Here is a 23,414-nt window from a genome sequence, read left to right as displayed (position 1 = left end):
TTACTCTCTCTTTGATAGGGTTTAGCCAGTCTATTAATCAGATGGATTTGAAAGGTCGGGACTTGGAATTCTTGAGGAGGAGATTTCCAAGGGGCCTAAAGTGCCCATCAATTGTTCATTACAATACCAGGAGGAATATTTGAAAGGTTCCATTAATTTGTCTATTACTTCTCGGGAGAACGTTAGTTTGATAAAGGGTTTCCACCTCCTAAAGAATTTTTTTGCATTTTTCTCTTTATGTAATAGGGTATCAGTTTTATCCATAGTGAATAAGTCTAGCATTTCATCTGTGACATCTCGTATGGTGGGTGTAGTGGGGTATATCCACCTGTTGTAGATGACCTTTTTTGCCGCGGCTAGGGTTAGATGTAGGATATCTGGGGTTTTAGGGGGGTTAGTAGATCTAATGTTGCTCTTTTCAGAAGAATGGAGTAGGTATAGCATGGGATTTCGTATGTGGTGTCCACATCCCAGTCTCCCCAGGAGTCGAGAGGTTTGTTCCCAAAAAAGTTCTATTTTAGGGCAAACCCATGTGCAATGTGCTATGTCAGCATTAGGGTGACCGCACTTGGGGCATTCTGGTTTATAGTTAGGAGGAGGCTGTTTGTATTTAATATTAAAAGCGTATTTGGCTTTATGTAGGAAGAATAGGTGAGATTCTCGCCATGTTTCGCTGATTATGATGCTCTTGTATATATTCAGACCCTCTAAAATTTTGTCTGTAAGTTGAGGATGGGAAAAGTGTTTTGCCCATGTTTGGAATGCTAGAGAGCTAGGTTTTTTTGGAGTTGATGCTTTGTAGGCATCTATGTAGGGTGCATAAGGATTGTCTCTCGGCTCCTGGTTGGAGAAAACGATCAAATGGTGTCACCCGAGCTATTGGAGATACAGAGCTTAGATGCTTACGAACATATGATCGTATCTGGCCATACACCAGGAAGTCTGACTTCGGTATACCCATTGACCTGGTTAACTCTGGAAATTCCCACCAGCGATTATCCCTGATGTTAAATAGTTGGCTTAGACTCTTGATCCCTCGATTTTCCCACCTAATAAAGGTGTTGTGTTGCATTCCTGGCGGGAAGTCAGGGGTGCCCCATAGTGGTAAATATTTGGAGATTCTCCATGGGAGCTTAAATAGTTTTCTTATTTCCTTCCAGGCGACCATTGTGTCTCTAATTACTATGCTGTGTTTTAGTCTAAGGGGGAGATTAGAGCAGGATGAGTGTAATAAACCTGGGAGAGTCCAGGGTTCAGCTAATGAGCTTTCAAGATCTAAGTTAGAGAATTCAGATGTATGAGAGACCCAGTCTCGGATATGTCGTGCCATACATGCGAGATTATATAGTCTTAAGTTAGGTAGGTTTAGCCCTCCTAGTTCCTTAGGTAGCTGCAGTTTATGGATTGAGATTCTAGATCTTTTATTTCTCCACAGGAACCTGGTTATCTCCTTATTGAGTGTCATAATGTCTTTGTGTTTTAGAAGGAAAGGTAATGTTTGCATTGGGTATAATAGCTTGCCGAAGGTGATCATCTTGATCAATGCACTACGTCCTGAGACGTTTAAAGGAAGATTATGCCAGGAGCGAATCTGGGATATCAGTTTGGGGATGAGGGAGGATATGTTTAATTGGTAAAGGGAATGTGGGTCTCTGTTTAATTGTATTCCTAGATATGTAACTGGGCCTTTAGTTATTTTTACTCCTAATGGGTTGGGGGAGGGGATGTGGGCTTTGGATGAAAGGTAAAGAAGTTCACTTTTGGACTGGTTAATTTTAAATCCTGACTCTGTGCCCACTTCTGAGATTACTTGAAGTACCTTTGGTACTTGTGTGATGGGATCGTTTAAGAAAATAAGGATGTCATCGGCAAAGAGTGTTTGGGATACCCGAGACTCTCCTATTTTAACTCCTGGGATGATGGAGTCTATTAATCTTGTGAGGGGCTCGAGAGCTATGTTAAAGAGTAGGGGCGAAAGGGGGCATCCTTGCCTGGTGCCTCGTTGCAGTGGGAAAGGAGCTGAAAGGAAGCCTGGGGTGTAAATACGTGCTTTGGGCGTGGCATACATTAAGTTGAATAGATTAAGGAATTCACCTGAAAAACCCATTTTATCGAGAGTAAGTTTAAGCCAATCCCAGTTGACTGCATCAAATGCTTTCTGGGCATCGAGGAGTAGAATGGCTGTGTGTTGATGAGTAATGGGATAGGCCTTCACCTGTTCCATGATTACTAAGAGTTTGCGAATGTTAGATATGGCTGATCTGCCCCTAATGAAGCCTACTTGATTATTGTGAATAAGTTTGGGCATGAGTATAGCTAATCGGTCTGATATGAGTTTTGTGAGGATTTTGAGGTCTTGATTTATGAGTGAGATGGGGCGATAGGAATCAGGTAGAGATGGGTCTTTGTTTTTTTATGTATTAATTTGATATAGGTTTCATTCCCAGAGGGGATGAATTTTTTCCCAGTTAGTATGTCGTTATAGAGAGTCTCGAGTGTAGGGGATATTTGTATTTTAAGGATTTTGTAGAATTCTGAGGAGAGGCCATCTGGGCCAGGAGCTTTGTTATTTGCTAAGTTTGAAATAGTGGCCGTTATTTCTTGCGCTGTGATTGGGGCATTTAGTAAGGCTAGTTCATCCGATTCTAATTTAGGTAAGGTTAGATTGTTAAGTATATGGGAGCTCTTTGTTTTGTTACATGTCGAAGGGGAGGTGTAAAGCTTGGCAAAATTTTGCCTAAAGATACTATTAATTTCTTTTGGATGGCTATGGCAGACCCCTGAGTCATCTCTTATTGCAGATATGGGGGAGGATTCAAATCCTCCTTTAGCTATTATAGCCAACAAACGCCCGGCTTTATTGCCATACTTAAAATATTGCAATTTCTTGTATGGTTGGACATATACTTCTCTCATTTTGAACCATTGATCCGTTTGGGTTTTGGCTTTAAGCCAGAGTGTTCTATTTTGGGTGGAAGGTGTTTTTTTGTAGGCACGATATGCTTCTCTGGAGATTTGTACATATTTATCATATTCCTTATTAGTTTTCCTCTTTTTTGCTGAGGTAAATGCCATGATACGGCCTCTCAAAACCGCTTTTGCTGCATCCCAGAACAGCTGGGGTGTGTTAATATGTCCCTTATTGTCATGGTGGTATTCTAGCCACCAGTTCTGAAGCAGCAGGTGGAATTCTTCATCTGCATAGAGCTGTGTGGGGAATCTCCAGAGGATATCGTTACCCTTGGGGATCTGATAAGTGAATTCGGCCATTGTTGGTGAATGATCCGAGCAGTGTTCTCCCCAGAAATTTTTTCCAGCCGGGTGGCATGAAAAAGTAGCCGGGTGGGGCGCAACAGGGCGAATGCAGGGCCGTGTAAGCTCTGCTGACAGCATAGGAGGAGGAAACGAGCCGATATCAGCCGGGTGCTTACCAAAATTAGCCGGATAGAGGCCTGGGGAAAACACTGAGCCTCCATATGACTCTTGCTTTAATGCTAGGTACAGAGATGCTAGGTGAGATTTTCTGCCCGATTTACTGTCAGAACGATTATTTCCAACATGTCCGATCTGCTTTCTGATCAAATGCCGAGCATTTTCTGATCGATTTCCGTTCACTTCAATAGGAAATCGATCGGAAAATGCTCGAAAATCGATCAGAAAGCAGATTGATCATGTTGGAAATAATGGATCTGACAGTAAATCAGCCAGAAAATCTCATAGTGTGTACCCAGCATTAGATATGCACCATCTGTCTTAAAGTGAACCTGCCAAGTCAAAACCAGGAAAACCGGTTGTTTGGTTGTTTTTAATGTGCTATTACAGTGCTTTTTGTTTGCGTTTGAAAAAAACTGAACAAAAATAGGCTTGATTTGCAGTACACAAATCCGGTTCACAGTGCAGGTGAAACTGACATCGTATTGTTATACGTATTGGGCATCATTAATGGTTCCGATCAACCACTATTGTTCCGTCAATGTTTTTGGGGTTGGTTCCTCTACCAATCATCTGATTGGTAAGGTTTTCATTTGTGGACCCCATTGTTGTGGAACCACAAGGCTCAGCATGTCCTACAGATTTAACTGAGAAGCTGCAAATTCACACATAGGTATGAACTGTTTTTTTTTTTTTTTTAGAAAATGCAAAGCTCAGCATGGTCTGAAAGGACATGCTGGCCCCTTGAGATTCCAGAGATTAGTGTATCCTAAGGGTTAAAAAAGAGGGGGTGGGAATACACTTCAGGACAGAGCTTTATGTGTGCAAGCTGACCTAAGGTCACAGCTTTTTTTTGCCTGTACCTATCAGATCAGACTGCTTTTTTTCCCCTTCAGCGCTGCTGTCTGTGTGCTCTGTTCTCTGGGCAGCCAGGACATCCCGCTCTCTGCAGCTAGTGGAGATCTGCTCCGTGCGTCTGACACCCGGGGAGGAAGTGAGTGATTGCCGGCTGCACTCCCCTGTTCAAGTGGTGTAATTCAGAGATAGGAAAGTTAGTACTGCACGTAAATGTACAACAATTGTACGGTGGGGAGGGAGAGAGACAAGTGACACAGCCGTGAGGGGGAAAGGAGGCACTAAATACCCGGATTACAAAGCCAGACGGGCTGTAGTTTGCCCAGCTCTGCTTTAGTCACAGGCTCCAGCGTCCCTTCACGATCCTGCAGGCAGAGTGAGAGACTGCTTGTAATGTGCCCCGTTCCTGGAGGAGCACTATGCAGTCAGCATGGTCCCGCCTATTGCCATGCTGAGGCAAGGAGTGTACGAGCCCGCCAGAAAGCGCGAGATCTCGTACGTAGAGGAGCTGGGCAATCTGCTACAGAGGAGTCAGCGCTGAGTGCAAAGAAAAGCGCTGGCTTTTGTAATATGCAAAATAGCAGCCGGGCGGGGCCTTAATTCACCCGGGCGGCGCGCCCACTTAATTGATCCTGGGGAGAACACTGGAACCGAGATAACAAGGTCTGATATAGTAGCTTTCGAGAGTCTATGTATTAAGGACTGATTAACAAATAGATAGTCTATTCTTGAAAAGGATGAGTGTGGATGTGAATAGAATGTAAATTCTCGATCGTAGGGATGGAGGTATCGCCAGGTATCCTGTAGGGAAAGATTATCGATCATTTCAGCCAGTGGTGTGGTATGTGTTAGAGTGGGGTTTTTTTAGGATTAGACTTGTCCTCTAGTAGATGTATGACATCATTAAAGTCACCACCTATTATGAGATTAGATTGCATGTGTTGCGTAATAATAGGTAGCAGTTGTTGGAAAAATTCTTTTTTACCCTCATTAGGCCCATAGACATTGAAAATAACAATAGTATCACTCGGCATCGTGATGCTTACAGCTGAACACCTTCCCTGTTTGTCACAGTATATTGGATCGACTTGGCACTGTAATTGTTTGTTTATGAGAATAAGAACTCCCCCTTTTTTGTTTTGGGTGGGAGAACCCGAGCAGTGCGCTACCCATTTTTTTTTCATATAGTTAGGGCTTTAAATGAGTTTCTTGAAGTAATGCTACGTCTGTGTCAAGGGATTTAAGGTGATGCAGAACCTGAGCTCTTTTGATTGGAGATCTAAGACCTTTGATATTCCAGGATACTACTTTTAGTGTTGGTTTGTTAGCCATATGGATAAATTAGTTGGCGTTCAGCTGTGTGCATGCAGATAGGTACATGTCTAAACATAATTCTGGCATAAAAGATAAACATGTGAACTTCATATTGCATGTGAGAATATAACCCCTGAGAGAGCAAAGACCAAAAATCCCAACTATATAAACAGATTATCATCTGGTTGGAACATATTTTAGCAACCAGTTCAAAGATTGTTAATGTGACTAGTATCAGTCTCAGCCATGGCTGCGGAAGCCAGCAACGAGGAGGAATAAGTAGGAGAGAAGGAGAGAGAGAAAGGAAAAACATAGAAAATGCAAACTGACATTGGACTTCACTTCTTCCCTGCATCTATGCATCTTAGCTACCGAAGCCTGTAGTCTATTTACTCACTACAGCAGTATGAGAGTTATGGTAGGAACATGTATTGGGCGAGGAAATTGAGGAATAGAGTTGTAGGTTATTGCCTTGAACAGATTATGGTACAATAATGATTATTCACTCCTTGTCCTTTTCCTGGAAGGGAGATTTAGGGGGTGACATCTGGGTCTGCGGAGGAGCAGCTTTGCGCGAAGCAGAGGGTGACGAGTGATTAGCCATCAAGTATTTATCTGCCTCTTTGGCACTTTTGAAGAAATGAGTTTGGCCATCTTCTCCGGTGATCCTGAGAACTGCGGGGTATAAGAGGGCAAATTTGATCTTTTTTAGAGCTAAAAAGGAGCATGCTTTAGTAAAGGACTGTCTCTTCTCGGTGACTTCTAGAGAATAGTCATTGAATAGGCGTATACGGGATTCCATGTACGATAAGGTAGCATTGCCAGATTTGAAAGCGCGTAGTATTTTAGCTTTGGCGCCATAATCTAGGAATCTCGCCATTACTACTCTGGGAGGGGCTCTTGATGAGGCAGAACGAGGTGGTCCGACTCTGTGTGCTCTCTCGGTTTTGAACTCCAATGTCATTTTCAGCAGCTGAGGTAAGGTTGTTTCGCAAAAGTCAGCCAGCATGTCGGGCCCGCAGGCCTCAGGGAGGCCTATGATGCGCAAGTTATTCCGCCTCGACCTGTTTTCCAGGTCTTCAATCCTGCTATGATATGTTCTGTTTTGCCTGGTAATAAAGTCTATGGTGTGGAAGGCCTTATCTAAGTCATCCTCGCACTGTGAGAGACGTTGCTCCGCGTCATCGAGTCTGGAGGTATGGTCGTGTAGCTTTTGGTTGATGCCCGTAAGAGCCTTAGAGATGGCTGTTTCAACAGCGGTTTGGAGCTCGGGCGCTGAGGTTTTCATGACCTCCTGTGCTATATTCTTATAGCTTATATGGGGAGAGGTGCTCTTACCGTCCTCTGAAGGTACGTCTGACTCATCGTCCCATTCCCTTTGCGAGGAGCGGTCGTCAGAGCGGAGGCCGCGTTTCCTCGATGTAGGCGCCATCTTGTCTCTAACACGAGCGTCTCCATGTTCTTGTTCCTTGCATGAGGAGCGGGTCAAATAGCGGTCCATTCTGGGTCCGTTGATTGGGCTGTAGTGTGGGCCACTCGGAGATGTAATTACCGGGTGATTCGTGTTGGTTTTCCCGCTGCAGTGAGTCAGGCTTGTCGGAGCTTCGCTCTCGTCCTCCTTACATGCAGGCGCCGGAACCGAAAGTCCACTCCTTTCTGTTTTAAGAAAGCAACCTTTTGTTTTTCTCAAGAAGTTTTAAACTAGGATGATACCATTTATTGGCTAACTAAAAATTGGTTTTCTCAGTATCACCTAACATAGGGTAATTTGTGCTGTAGGCTCCATGATGTAAACAAAGTGCAGCCAATACCTGGATAGCAGGTGACCAAATGTTTTTGGATGGGAAACTACCATGCTGTTCCATTTTGCTGCCCTTGCATTCCCCTCTGTTATGCTTTCTTTTGTGCACAGTTATTCTCTCCAGAAAAACAATATTCATTGCACTTATTTTCAGCAAGCTTTGCTAAAGGTGCTCCTTGCTAGTTTTTACTCTCTCAGTACCAGAGTGCAGTGAGCTGTATCCAGCTGAAGATGTGATTGGTTGTCTGCTCATCAGCTTGAAACAGACATGTGGGATTCTGATATCCTTATAGATGGGAATACTCTTTACTCCAATAAATGCTGCAGCCAACCTAAAGCTTCATACTCACTGCCCGACGGGTCCTGCGATGTCCCCTTGACGACGGTCAGCCGCGACGCCTCTTCCTGTCGGTGGGTGCGCATGACGTCATGCACACTCGGGGCGTGAACGAGATTCCAAGCGATTGTGGTGCTTTGCACGCCAGTCGTTGGGGATCTTAGCGATCCGATCCGCCATGACGTTCGTTATTGCAAAGCTAAGCAACGTTATGTGATTGAGCGCCTGTACTCCCATCACGACATCGTGGAAACAACCGCTCGGCGCTCAAAAAATCATCGGACGGTGGGAAAATCGCAACGTGGGTACTTAGTTTTAAGATATTTTAGCTGGAAGAATGAAATGAGGATTTGTGGCTGGATAAATTATATATTTTGCCACCTCTAAAAAGTTTACAGAAGTTTAAATTACAGACGGTACACTACGTACAAAGAGAATCTGTTCCAGGAAACTGTTTTGTAAGTTGAATCCTGTGTTAAACATTGTGAAACGTGGGTAAATGAATTACTTTCAGACAACTCTGGATGTGGACATATGGTAAAAACAATGTATTTAGGTTGTTTTCAATGTGCTTTTAAGGTGTTTTAAACTACTTATCACAGTTTATACAATACTGTCACATTTATTATTGTGTAATTTGTACATTGTATCTCTGAAACGTTACTCCAGTCGTTGGTGATTCGGGGACTGCCTGTACTTTAAATTATAAAATAGCTTTTGCGTCACTGATATATGTAATATCAGTTTAATGATAATGGAGTTAGTTTAAATGTGTGGTTGCCTGAAATGCCTACTTTGCCTTATACTGTAATTAATGGCCATTTGTAGTGTTATGAGCATTTTGTTCTATTTTGCTCTAAAAATACCAATTTTACTAAGTTTTGAATTGGTACCCTGAACTATTACAAATAGATGCCTCTGTATTGTTTTATGAGCACAAGAGCGTGTCACTTGCTGCTGTAATGTAAGAGATTTGCTTACTGCACAGTAAGGCATCCAGACTCAGGGGTTTTATTAAGACTTTTTTTTCCCGTACCACAGCAAAACTTCCAAACCTTCCTTATAAAGGAAACAATCTGAACAGTGCTGTGAAGTCGGTACAAAAATTATCCAGACTCCTCAGTTTATGAAACCACCAACTCCAGGTACCCAAAATTGTTCGTACTCCTTGACACCGACTCCACAGCCCTGAATCTAAAGGAAGCTCTTGTTTTTTCATCTGTGATAATTAATATTTTACAGTTATGTAAAAAAAAATAGTCCTCAACTTAATTAATAAACCATCAATGTCAAAAAATCCCTTTTGTATTCCCTTACAGATTTCAGCTTCTATACTCTTGCCCAAATCTGACAGAAAACTGTACACTATGGCCAAGCCTTTCTTCTGGAAAGCACACATGGTTGAACCATAGCTGAAATTCGGCTCGTCTGTTAAATGTTTCATTTTTTCTTTTCTTTTTTTTTAAATTAAGATTGCATCATCCTATTATAATGCACTGCGTTACAGAAGCCTGAAACCATTCACACTTACTGTACCTCATTAAAAGTGGCATTCCACTTTCTGTGGAAATAATGCAGGGCAGTGTAACAGCCCTCTGTATTTCTTCCATATATATTTGCAAAAATTGCCTTTTCAGCTGCTTATTAGCAATAAAAGGTGCTTCAAGGCAGGCAGGAAAAAAGGCATTCCGCTACACCAAGGCTGGGTATAAAACTTTTCTTCAACTTTATTGGCACATCAGTAGAACATGTAAAGGCTGACGCGTATCGGAGCTCTAAGAGGCTCCTTAATCATAGCCAGCTTACACAAACATATCACAGGTTTAAGTAGTCAAAAGCCTGCCCACTAGGGATGAGGTAAATACCTGAGGAAGAGCGTGCCTACTGTGTAATCTGCCTCAAAAAATGCTGTAACCTGCTATACCAATAAATGGTGTTTTAAAGGTTCAGCTTTGGTCATTTGTTGCATGTTTTTTCATATTACTCTGGTCTGGAAGTGGTCTGAAAGTCAACTTTGGACTATGCTTGTGGGTATGGCCAAGTGTGCCACTGCAGTTCTCATAGCGCAGAGTGCATTTGGAGGGGGTATAGCCCAGCTGGACAGTCATGCTATCAGTTAGTAGAGTCCAGTTGGAGGGGGGTATAGCCAAGCTAGACAATAATGCTGTCGGGTTAAAGCAGAGGGGATCCTGGCAGTCTGCAGGGTGACATAAAGCCCAGTAGTCGTCATGTGACTTCTGAACAAAGATGATAATTAATGTTTTAGTGGTGATATGAGCAAGAAATGCTATGTAACATTTTTCATTCTTGGAAATCTGCATTCAAAATACCATTATGCTTTAAAATTACAAAATCTTTTATGTGTATCGTTTTTCATCTTTCTGTGGCACAGTGGCTGTATTAGTTTAGCACACATTTTGCATTGTTTATTTTAAAGATGCATTATTTTGTATAGATTTTTTACCTATATAAAAAAAAGAAAAACCATGAACAAATAAGCAAATCCAAGAAGCTTAGATCATGATTTATTAAGTAGCAGCTTGCTGCTGTTGTCGTGCTTAATTATTGTCAGCCCTAAAATTCTCATTACTCTCATTTACAGATTAATTTACGTCTTATCTTGGTAAGCGGCAAGACAAAAGAGTTTCTCTTCTCACCAAATGATTCGGCAGCTGACATCGCAAAACATGTCTATGATAACTGGCCAATGGGTAAGTGAAGATATAGATTTTTTTAATCCTCCCCTCCCCCCATCCTGAAATGAATTGGAATGAGGGGGTATTTTCTTCCTGCTTATTGTGTGTTTGGATTCTTTGTCAGTTTAGACTTAGTTTACGCTGTTCTATGTTGGCACCATGTCTATTTTGATGTTTGTGGTAACAAATCCATATGTGTAGGTTAAAGTGGTCTGAAACTCAGCGTTTCTAATTTGCTCTAAAAGATTGTTTACAGCCTTAAAAATACATTCACAAAAATAAAAAAAATTGTAGCAGAACAGCATTCAAACAGTTAAACACAGCATTTTGTTCTGTGTAGCAAGCTCCTTTAGCTTGTGATCCGCATCTGAAGAGGTGGATAACATTCTTTTGTTTACATTCCTCTTTTGATACAATTAGTTACAGCCAGCCACATGGTGAAATTGAACTGTACTGAGCTGACAAGCAGAGGTGGATGGGGACATTTCACTAGATAGCTGCTTTAATTATATATTAAAAGCTATGAATAAAATGCATTGGCAGCTTTCAGGGCAGATGAGCTGTAGTTTGGGAACTTGTAACTTGTAAACAGGCAATTTTACTTGTGCACAAAAGCAAATATGGTAACTGTATGAGTAATAAAAAGTAGGAAAACACATTGATGTATTTTGTTGCAATGCATTTTCTGTCCATTGAATGCACTGGCAATGGAGTGTAGATAACATCCTGTTTTCCTAAGGGCAGCTTCTTACTAAATGTAGTTGGGGAGGCCCTTGTCAGAGTTAAGGAAAATCCTGCACTCTAATGAATAATTACAAATGCATTGTTTCTAAGTCAAACAAAGGTGCAGGCAATAGCTAAGGTTTTACTTTTTACAAGAAGCAGCTGGGTGGCAGTGGTTGCATGACATTCCTCCTTGATCATGTCATAAACCGCAATGTCACTGGTCAGATCCAGCTTCTCCCATTACCCTGATAGATCGTTGTTGCAGCAAAGAATGTACTTGACATCACTACAATTCCACAACCTTAAAGGGGAACTGAAGAGAGAGGTATATGGAGGCTGTCATGTTTATTTCCTTTTAATCAATACCAGTTACCTGGCGGCCCTGCTGGTCTATTTCTCTGCAGTAGTATCTGAATAAAACCAGAAACAAGCATGCAGCTAGTCTTGTCAGATCAGACTTATAAGTCTGAACCACTGAAACACCTGATCTGCTGCATGCTTGTTCAGGGGCTATGGCTAATAGTATTAGAGACAGAGGATCAGCAGGGCTGCCAGGCAACTGGTATTGTCTAAAAGGAAATAAACATGACAGCCTCCATATACCTCTCTCTTCAGTTCCCCTTTAAAGAGGATTGAACTTCCTTCCAATCAGTAGCTGATACCCCCTTTCCCATGAGAATTTTTCTGAAATTGACTTCAGGGAGATCAGTATGACTGATATTATGGTGAAACCCCTCCCACAGTATGATGTCATGACCAAGGTCCTAACAATTTGCTGTCTATGACCCTCAATGCATTGTGGTAAATAACGTCTGTTTCCAACTGCCAAGCAAGTAGTATTTCCTCTCTGTACATAGAACTCTCAGTAACCCATTCCATACAGATCACCTGGCAGAACTAAAGATGTGACCATCTGTGATAAAATTCAGAATGTAAATCAGGGAGAGTAAAGATGTTACAACGGGCAACCACTGACTAAATAGTCTGTAAGTGGATATTGTAAAAATAATCAATTTTGTCCATTTGCTATTTTCACTACAGTTCCTCTTTAAGTTATTATCACATGTAGAAAGCAGTGTAACATATCTTGATTTATAACAAATATTTTATCTGTATATTTTAACAGGGGTCTATAGTTATTATTGAATCCCCTTTACTACAGGTAATGAGTTCTGAGGCAGGTCATTATGCTTGGAGCCTGTTCATCTACATCCCTCCACCCTTTCCCTTCTGCCTCCACTTTGACAGAAATTCAGCAGACAGCCAATCAGAGCAGCTCTGTAAATAGAGAGCACTGATTGGCTGTGCACCTGTGCTTTTCTGCTTCATTTGTACCTTCAGCAGATTTTCAAGTACTTATAGTGATTTTGTTCACATACAAAAAATATATATATTCATGCATAAATAGGGACGAGGGGAACCATGTCATTAATCCATATTGTACAGAACACACTTTTGATATACTAGAAATCAAAACTGAGTAAAGTCGTTTTTCTCTCTTGCTAACCTGGGCTGGAGGAGGATGGAAAGAAACCATGTTTTCTCCACAAAGGTTTGCTCAGCTAAGCATTTTACCCTAAAAAAACTTGGTAAAACCTCATACAGTTTGGGGCTTAAATCTGTACTGACCCATCACTAGCTAAGCGATGCATCTGTTACTTCGGAGCAGGGAGGAGGGACAAAACGCAGCACAAAACTTAGTGTCTTCTGGTGGGTGTAGTGAATAGGAGAACAATGCTCTCAGGGGTTGCGTGGGCATTGCCAGATCTTCAGGGGTTGTTGGGGGGGGGGGGGGGGGGGAGGAGATGCTAGATTCTCGTCCAAGGAAGTCCTTATAAGACGGAAAATCTATAGCACTACAAGCCACATCGATCGTAATTTTGATTTGTGTAAAAAATTTGTAGAAATTACGATCGGACCAGGCAGAAACATTTGTTTGTTCTTAAATGGCAGTAGATCGACAGCCCAAAGCGTTGCACTATATCAAGCAGATCAACTTTTTGGGTCAATAGATTTACAGTAGATTTCTTGGTGATATCTGTGTGCCGTGTGTGTGAGGATGTCACATTGGGTAGCAATCTCTGGGCTTGATTCGCAAAGCCGTGGTAACGCATAGCTCGACCATTCTATGCGTTTAACGCGCAATGTGATGCGCGTGAAGGTTTAGGTGTCTAAAGATTTACGTGCGCGCTAACAAAGCAAAGTGCGCATTAACGCACAGTTAGCGTGCGCACGTAAATAGTTATGTGCGTAAACCAACTAAGGTGTTCACGTGTTAATGCGCACACTTTGCCGTGTCAGTGTGCACACGTAAAATCACGGCTTTGTGAATCAAGCCCCATATGTATATGGGCACTTTTTGCGTGTGTTAGTATACATCAGCATCCAAGATAGTTTTCAATTATTATTTTAAGTAAAAAAACAAAACCGGAAAAAAACCTTCATTCTTATGTAAGCGCATTTACGTTGGTTGGGAAGCTGGGGAGGAGAACATTTTCCAGCATTGGGTCTCCGATGCAAAACCTTTCCATATCTCTTAGATGGGACACAGAATCAGGAACTGTTTGTGTGTGAATACTGCAGTGACTGGTGTAGTACAGTACAGTGGTGGTTTCTCACGCCTTCATTCTGTTCAGAGCAAGGCACGTGAGGATTTCTGCTTTGTTGACACATGGCCAGAGATTTCTGACTCATGTTTTACCACCTTTACCTGACCTCAGTCCAGGCCCTGCTGGATTGAAAAGTGTATTTGCACAGTAACTAACACTATTTCTACACTCCTAAAGCTACATACACACACATCCAAAAAAGTGCACAGCCAACACCAAGGCATGACCAACACCACCACAAACCGTTTACACGACTTGTATTTTCCACGCATCAAATAACTGTGCTGTAAAGACCAACTGTACTATAACTGTACTATATCAAATAACGACCAACTGATTTGCATACGGCACGCACAAGCAAAATGATGCATTACACAACTTTGTCCAGCGGATACTGGTGCAGGATCCCAATGCAATTTGTAATCCACAACGTCAAAGAAGAGATCCGCACAAAGACTTTATCAAGAACAGTGTATCATTTATTGTCCCGTTGCACACATACAATCATCTGACCGTACACAGACTATCACTTTGGGGCCAACCCAGTCCCCTATGTCTGTCCTAGCCTAGCTGTGGCCGAGCCTTTGACCTTGTGGACTGCATGACATGGCCGCATTCAAAACAAATACATCATTCAAACGACGCTGTACACACCTGGCCAACTGCACAATATCAGCCCAACATTTATTAGTTGATCCGCAGGATGGATCAGCCAAACCACCTGCACTGTTCACTGAGGATGTTGGGTAGAGTTGGAACTTATGTTTTCTTCGTCTCCAGAATGCAGAATAACACAAACCAATCTGTACTTTTAGTTGGACTACACAAGTTACAAACATTTCTAGATAGGTTTTAAAGTCTTTAGACTGATAAGGCATTTCACTGTGCTATATTTTACCTTTTGTATTTAGTTATATGCCTTCAGTTCAACTTTATCTGCTTGATTCCATTCCATCTTAAAGGATGCAGGTTACAATACAAATTGTTCCCTGGAGTATAATTCGTCTTACATCTTTATAGAGCTTCCTTTGCTTAACAAGCTGCACATTGCACAGCGGTATTTTTGGCATTTTTGTATTGTTTGAAAACAACAAGATATAACTTGGAATTTCCCTAAAATAGAGGAACTGTTCTGAAGAAGTGTTAGTGACCACTGTCCACATGCAGAATGGTTTCTGTTTTTGAGCAGGAGGTGATGCAAAGTCTCTCCTGTTTCTTGCTGCCTTATGCTGAAAAGTAATATCTTGTTGTTCCAGTTATGGACACAATAACACAATATCGTGTTGTTCCAGTTATGGAGATGAATAAATATAGTAAACTACTGTAAATTTAGGAGTAGCAGTAGCCATGCCTTAAGACTGTCAAAATAGACAATAAAAACTGTTTCCCCAACTCCTCATTGCCTTTATAATTATCCTACTTGCATTTGGCACAAAGTAATGTCATCTATGTAAAAATTACAATACCCCTTGGTCATAGCACAACCACTACTAAAAAGAGCCATATTATATCCCATTTAAGGTAATACACAATTTCATTTTTTTCCAACCAGAAATATGAAATTGTTCCACTTGATTGAATGAGTAGAAAAATCAAACCAATATACAGCACTTGCTTCTGATCAATGTTTCCCAAAAAAAATTTAAAGTATCGAATAAAACATTAAATTTTTTTCTTATTTTTTCCAACATATCGAATCAGTTATATTTTAAACAAATTGATTGGTTTTTTTTTTTATCTCTATCGGGGAAAATTGTTGTTCAATTTTTCTATACAATTGATCATTTTTATTGAAAAAAAAACAGAAAAGGGGTCATCTCAGCCGACATTCTAGTGTGTGTACAGGTGTCCCCAGAGGTCACTTAAAATATCTTTAGGTGACAGTCAAGCACATTTTCCTTTCCCCGCCCACCAGTAGCCATCGGAAATCCTCAACATTTGTAAGAAAAATGTGCTTTGACAAAGGGGACCCTCCAAGGCCTGAAACGATGGTTGGCATAGTGGTCAGATGATCTTATGGCAATGGCGCAATGAAAGCATTTTCTGGATTGCGGTGTGTGGACTTTTCTTACAAATGTTGCATAATACACATTGGACATGTAGGAAATTGCTCCTAGCGATGGAAACCTGACACAGCATTTATATCCATCTTCAAGTTGCATAGACTTACAGTAACATTTTCATAATTCTGCATCAACTTGGAATTATTTGCATATCTCAAGCCAAATGGTGTGCACTAACCGTTTGAATACAAAAATAAACACCATAGACCTAGGGGCGGCCAGGAGTACAGCTGGGACTGTTAAGCTTGGGGCGGTTGGAGTTTAGCTTTATGTACCTGGGGCTTCTTCCATTCCCCTGTTATAGGAGTTAGATTGGTGTCCTCCCGGGACGCTATGTTGTGCCACTGTCAGCCCCAGTAAAGTGCGACTGGCGCAAGTTTAAAGCGGATTCGAGATGAAAAACTAAAACAAGTAACTTGTCTATATATCTTATCTAAAGTTTAGATAGTTTACACAGCAAATCTAGCTGCAAACAGCTTGAATAGAATAGGATTATTTCTTCCTGTGATACAAAGACAGCAGCCATGTTGTTTGTAAACATTACACAGAGGCAGGCTTATCTGTATCTTGGGCAAAAAAAACCTAATCCCCCTCCTCCTCACCTCTGCCTCTGAAATCTCTGGCTAGTAATACCTCCCCCTCCTCCTGCCCAGACTGAGCTCCCATGAGCCCTTGCTACTGTCTGAAAGTGCCTTAGCTCTCTGAAAACCTGTGGGCGTGGCTTGTTTAGTTTATAGGGAATTAGAGTATTAAAACAAAAACAAAAAAGTATTTGACTTGAGGAATGCCCTATAAACAATAGGAAAGGAACACAATTATGCAATGTATAAAAGTTCATCTCGGATCCACTTTAAGGAACTGCACATGTGCAGAATGCTCCCAGCAATGAGAGCATGATTGAGAAGGTGCACACACCATGGACAGCGCATGGATGCCAGCGGTACAACTGAGTGGACCAGGAGGACATCTAGGAACCTCAGATACTTTGGAGGACGGGAAGGAACCCCAGGTAGGTAAAACTAAACTTTTTTTTCATTTAAGGTTTATGATAAAACTCCTATATGGATGCAGAAAAAACAAAGCCTATAGAAGGTCGCAGCAGTCTAAGAGTTAAAGTGGACCGTAACTCTTGCACAGGAAAAAGGGAAAACCTAGAGAGATACACCCTGTATGTATTTAGAGAGTTTAGCCTGTTTAATTCTTCCTCATCTGTGACTAATCACAAGTTGTAATTTGATTTCTCAGCTGTCCGCAGCTAATTTCTAAACACATGGGGCTTGATTCACAAAAGAGTGCTAACTGTTAGCACGGCCGTTTTCGCGCGAATTTTCGCATTGCGCGCGTTCACGAATTTTCGCGTGAAACGATAACGTTTTCGCGCGCAAACGCAAATTTTACCGCAAAATCGATATCGTTTTCGCGTGAAAATTCGCGTTTGCACGCGAAAACAGTATAGTTTAGCGCAAAAATTTGCGCGAAAACGGCCGTGCTAACGGTTAGCACTCTTGTGAATCAAGCCCATGGTGTTAATCCTATGTCTGCTTCCATGAAAGCAGGAAGACACACTGCAGATGTATTGCAGAATTTGTATGGGCTGTAACAAAGCAATGTTTTTCTTAAAATTTCATTATGCTGTTGCTCATCTTTTAGGGCATGGAGGAAGCTCAGAGTTAAGGTTTGCTTTAAGAGGGCACTGAAGGGGGAAAAAATTGATATAATGAATTGCTTGTGTAGTACGGATAATTACTAGAACATTAGTAGCAAAGAAAATATTCTCATATTTTTATTTTCAGTTCCAAATTTTTTTTGTTAGTTTTATAACATTGCACCATTCTCTTATATTTGCAGTTTACACACTACTCGGCATTCTAAATGATTTTACAAAGCAGTCTTGTGAACTTTTCAACTGTCCTCTGCAGGATAAAAAAACAATACAGTGACTGACACTTGAGATAATAAGCTTCAGAAGACAGAGCTCTCTGCGACTTTGAAAGTTGTGGAGCTCAATGGCTCTGTTGCATAGATAACTGGAGTTTCTTAACTCTTTCTGTACTGGAAACAATGTTAGACTTATGTCTCTGCTTCTGTTTTATTTCTTAGCTGTACTACACATAGAAATCATTATCATAATTTTTTTCCGCTTCAGTGTCTCTTTAATACTTCCTTTTCTGCAGGTGGATTGCATTATATATTCACACCTACTCATATAGGTAGTACTGAGATGAGTTCCTTCAGTGCTCACTTCCGATATTGTGTACGGGCATTCTGCGTTGATGTGAACGAGGCCTAACAGATTAGGGGTTTCCTGGGCCCATGCGCTGTTGTTTAGCTCTCAAATTGGAATTCATAGCTACAAAAGTTACATAGTTTGGTTGAAAAGAGACATCCGTCCATCAGGTGTAGGGTTGTGAAAGCACAGCATCTGTTTTCTATTGTAAGGAGAACAGAGGCGCCAACAGAATAAAATATATCTAAAAACTTAAAAATTCCTCAGGAGGCGGTGGTAGACTCATCTCCCCGAAGCAGACATGATACTGTTGGTTTTAGTACAAACAAATTTATTTATATACTCCAACATACAGCGCAACGCATTTCGCGGGTATATTCCCACTTCTTCAGTCAATAACGAACAGGAGTACACACAGTGCAGTCTTAAGGTCATGATAAGCATCTGGTTTCTGTCCATACTGGCAGAATATAGCCCTCTGAATTGAAAGCTTGGTCATAAGACCAGCTAGCTTCATTCATGTAGATTATATTCTGAGCAGTGGCCAGCCTGACAGCTTGGTACTATTACAACTGTCTGCTAATGTCTTTGAAGTTATTACTGTAACAGTTGACGCTTGAAACCAAGCCAGACTAGTGTAACTGAATAGCTGCACATCCCCTATATATAGGGCTCTAGCTACTCGGGCTTCAGAAATCTTTTTAGCGCAAGTTCACACCTTGCCTCTTATTCAATTCACTTTTTTCCTAGATATTTTCCCACCTTAACAATTAATTGCCTTTAACTACATCAGCAATCAAGAAAATACTCAGAATAGTCTTGACCATTCCTTTTCATCTAATTTTTGGTACTTTTTTTGATTTTTGAAATGCTGAAAAGTTATTTCAAAGAGAATGAAAAATTCTCTTTCAGACTGTGGCGGTGCGGCAAATTGCAACACTGCTACCTCAGCCTAATGACAGTCCATGGGGAAGTTCATACTTCCCACTTCGCGGTTCGCTGCCCCGGAAATGCCCGATTTAACGCTAGCACATACCTACATTCCCATGTGGCTCATGCAGCAACCTGTCTATGGCGACGCAGGTTTTTTTTTTAAACATGTTAGTGTTGCGACGTCGCAGCATGCATGCGCGGGAGCGTATTTTTACAATGCACTTCCGAGCACTTTCGTATACCCGAAACAGGAAGTCACTTCCTGTTTTGACGGATGGCAGACAGGGAGCACCGTGTACTAACGCTGTGTTCCCTGAAGGCCTGTGTTTGGCAGTGCGGCGGACTCGCCGCAGCACTAACGCCAATTTGTAGTGTGAGGCCAGCCTTAGGAGAAAAGTGAATTAAATAAGGGCCCATGGGGTTGATGCACAAAGCAGCGAAAATATTGCTGTGCGTAGATAATGCACGGCAAGATTAACACCTCTACCGCCAGCAGTGTACAGCGAGTTGCACTTTAAGCACGACCTGCGGTACTCGAGTAGCACTAGCGTTTCTATGGTAATGTGCATTACTAACACTCGTTACTATTGCAAAGCTTGCGTGGCTCAAGTACCCTGGGTAGCGCTAATAGTGTAACTCAAGGTATGCTGCTGGCATTAGTAACAATAATATTGCTGTCTGTGCTCAGCAATATTAACATTGCTGTCTGTGCTCAGCAATATTAACATTGCTTTCTGCATCAACCACTATGTGTCTCACTCCTGTATGTATTTTGGATGGTGGAATTATGGCCACAGCTTGAAGTGTGACATCGTGGGGAAGGTTATAAATGTTCATACCGACATTGGATGATTGTGTAATGGTCAGGCTGTTTGATTGGGCAAGCATGTTTTGCCTGCATATTTGCCGTCGTCCTGAAACTGACCCTCCTGGGGATTTGTGATATGCTGGGTTGGATTTTCCTTTCCTCTTCCCTTTTCATTGTAATGAACTGGAACATTCAGCTGAACTGAGAGATCATAAGCCTGTCTACTGTAATACATGTTGAATCATGCTTTTCTTATTGAGGAGAATACCAATATATTATGGCATCATAGTTACCAGGATCCAGTCTGTTGATTTTGTTGCCATGACAACTCTGGTTACAATTCTTTGGCTTTTTCAGGATGCTATGCTGGCCAGTAAGCCAGCAGTGCAATTCATTGTTAAGGCTCTGGAGTTGGTTTACAAAGACAGATGCTAAGGAAACTTGTAGTAAAAGTAGCGCAAACGGTTATCTTGACAGGCAATACATTTTTGCACTTGCTTACGCTTTTTAATATTTTTAATATTTGTATGTATATTTGTGTGTGTGCATGGAGTAGCGATTACTTAAAGGACAACTGAAGCGAGAGGGTTATGGAGACTGCCATATTTATTTCCTTTTAAGCAATACCAGTTTCCTGGCAGTCCTGCTGATCCTCTGCCTCTACTACTTTTAGCCATAGAGCCTGAGCAAGCATGCAGCAGTTCAGGTGTATCTGACATTACTGTCAGATCTGCTAAGATTTACTGTATGCTTGTTTCAGGTCTGTTATTCAGACACTATTGCAGCCAAATAGATCAGCTGGAGAGCCAGGCAACTGGTATTGTTTAAAAGGAAATGACTATGGCAGTCTCCATATAATTCTCACTTCAGGTTCACCTTACGCTTCAGTTGGAGGAGATCTTGCCATGTTTTTCACACTGGCCAAGTTCATTAGTTAACATTGCTGCTTCTTTTTGGTACATGATATTGCTCCTTATTTTCCCTGTTCTATTCTAACATTAACCTCTCCCCTCTTCATGCCTAACACCCGCACCGTCTCCACTCCTAACAGTAATCTTCATCCTCTTCTCTTCTAGCATCGGCCTTCACCTCTCCTAGTGCTATCCTCCCCCCTCCTAGCGCTTTCCTCCCTCCCCCCTGGCCGTTATCGCTATGAGTTGGGCTACAATGTACAGATTTACGTGCTTTCCCTGCTGCTCTGACTACGTGGCTGTTTTGTAGCTGAGGAGGTGCGTTACATTCATGGCTTGCAACACAATAGCTGAGCGATTGGCTGTCTTTTAGCAGAGTGCCCCGATCGTCCACCAAATTTCAGGTCCCCGTGACCCCATGGTGGCAAAATGATATTTTGGTCTATGGAGTAGCTGAGAGGAGACAAGGTCAAGATTGCCAAAAATGATTTGCTTCACACTGGCCCTGCTTTATTCAGCTCCCAGAATATATGCACAGCCAGTGTATTGAGCGGATTTCTTCTAAACCGCCCACAATCCTTACAGAAGTCACACTGTATAGCCAGATCTGTTGTGATTTTCCACTGAACTGTTGTTGACCAAGAAAGGTTACTTTAATGCCATGTCACACATATTGTCACAACAACTAATTAAAAAAAACAATTGGGAGATGCTGCAACTTGTCTTAAGAGCAGACTTTCTCAAGCTTTTTGCTGTGGAGAAAACTTTCTAGTTGTTTTATGTAGGGCTGTGGAGTCGGTACTAAAATCATCCGACTCCTCAGTTTATGAAACCTCCGACTCCAGGTACCCAAAATTACTCCGACTCCTTAGTCTAATACTTACCAGGGCTATGAATTTGGTACAAAAATCGTCTGGCTCCGACTCCTCAGTTTATGAAACCATTGACTCCAACTCAGACTCCAAGTACCCAAAATTACTCAGACTCCTTACTCTAATACTTACCAGGGCTATGGATTTTGTACAAAAATCATTTAACTTCGACTGGTCAGTTTATGAAACCTCAAACTCTGACTCCAGGTACCCAGAATTACTCCGCCTCCTTGACTCAGACTCCAACTCTTGAAATTGAAAAACCTGTAGTGGGGTAGTTTTCATTGTCAGTCCCTATGTCTCCCCTCTTCATGTCTAGCAGCCTTTCTCCCCATAGAAACTAAATGGGAGAAGGTGCCCCAATGTAGTATGCAATGTTTAAACATGGCTAATGAAACAATCTTACGTCAGGTGGGAGGATGAAAGATGATAATTTTAACGGGCACTGGAAAAGATGCTCCCAGTCTGTGCATTTACTGTACTGTAGACCTGAGGAAGCAGACTGGTCCTGCGAAATGCGTCTTTTACTGTGTCAAAATGATATTTAAACCTCCCACCTGAGGTAAGATTGCTTCACTACCCACAATTACCCATTGCATACTACATTGAGGCACCTCCTCCTATTTTGTGTACAGTTTTCTCCTACCCCCAAGTGTGTCCCCTGTGAGAATTTCCAGTGGTCCTTTTTCTGGAATGGAACACAGCCTATCCTGAAGAGGATACCCAATCCGCATAGAGTTCTCCACTAGTCTGCTACTGTGTGCCAGTAGTATTTATTTCACATATTACTTCATTGCCTGGAAATACTACACTATCTTGCGCTCCTGGTGTTTTCGGTTTCCTTTTTCCTCTCCCGGATCCTGAGGTTCGTCGCCCAAAGTTCATACGCTGTATGTCCCTCATTTCTCCCTATAGAATTGACATAAAGCCTAGTGACTAAGGAAATAGTTCCTGTACCTCCTTGGTTGAATAACCTGCTCCACAGCTGCTGAGCTCCCTAGTCTTTTTGTTCTGTTCCTCTTCATATGACTGTTTCATAGTGAGGTATAGGAACATACTGCAAGAGGAATTGAACACTAGGGGTCACAGAAATGCAGCATCTGACAAGTGGATTGACTCGTAACAGCAAGTACCGTTTTTCATCCAACTTTTTTTCTTGTACATCAATGACTTATAATTAGATGTTTATCTGCAGTGTACTGCTAGACACAGTGATCCGCCAGATGGATCACTTTGGCTGGCTGAGGGCATTGTTCCTCCACTCACCCGCTATGTAATGTTACTCCCACACCATGCCACTGCCCTCCTGCTCTGCATTGGAACAGAAGACGTTGCTAAGCTTCAGGCTAGCAGTGGGTCTGTACGGTTTTAAGGAGGGATCAAATTCCAATCTATGCCGGGTGACAAGCCCTGTTTACGAAGCTTTAAAGGAAACCTGAGACCGCGTTAATGGCTGAATTTATACTTACCTGGGGCTTCCTCCAGTCCCATGAGGTGTGTAGGCTCCCTCTCCGGCCTCTCCATTCACTTGATATGGCTGCTAGTAATGTGGCCGGCAGCGTGTGCCCCTTCCATTGCACTCCCATGCCCAGGAGCATTCTGTGTAGAAAGGCACGACTAGCCAGATTACCGGGAGCCATATCAAGTGAACGGAGAGGATGGCGAGGCAGCCTACTCACCTCATGGGACTGGAGGAAGCCCTAGGTAAGTATGAATATAGCCATTAACTCCGTCTCAGGTATACTTTAAGATGCCCGTCAGCGATAGTCTTGATTGTAGGATCATACACTGAGTGCGCGTAGTAATTGGGGAGTAGTCTTCAGTGGAATC

General features: G+C 42.0%; 1 protein-coding gene across 1 annotated transcript in view; it reads left to right on the top strand.

Annotated features, from left to right (window-relative positions):
• The window catches only part of UBL3 (ubiquitin like 3), a 222,849-nt gene that overhangs the window by 121,254 nt on the left and 78,181 nt on the right, over window positions 1-23,414 (top strand). Inside the window, exon 2 of the mRNA XM_068267027.1 lies at window positions 10,342-10,450. Coding sequence (XP_068123128.1) covers window positions 10,342-10,450 — 109 coding nt within the window. The remainder of the gene's footprint in view (window positions 1-10,341; window positions 10,451-23,414) is intronic.

The sequence above is a fragment of the Hyperolius riggenbachi genome, chromosome 2 (genome assembly GCF_040937935.1).
Source record: "Hyperolius riggenbachi isolate aHypRig1 chromosome 2, aHypRig1.pri, whole genome shotgun sequence".
Taxonomy (NCBI): Eukaryota; Metazoa; Chordata; class Amphibia; order Anura; family Hyperoliidae; genus Hyperolius; species Hyperolius riggenbachi.
Note: the sequence above shows the minus strand (reverse complement) of the source record. Positions and strands in the feature narration are given on the sequence as shown.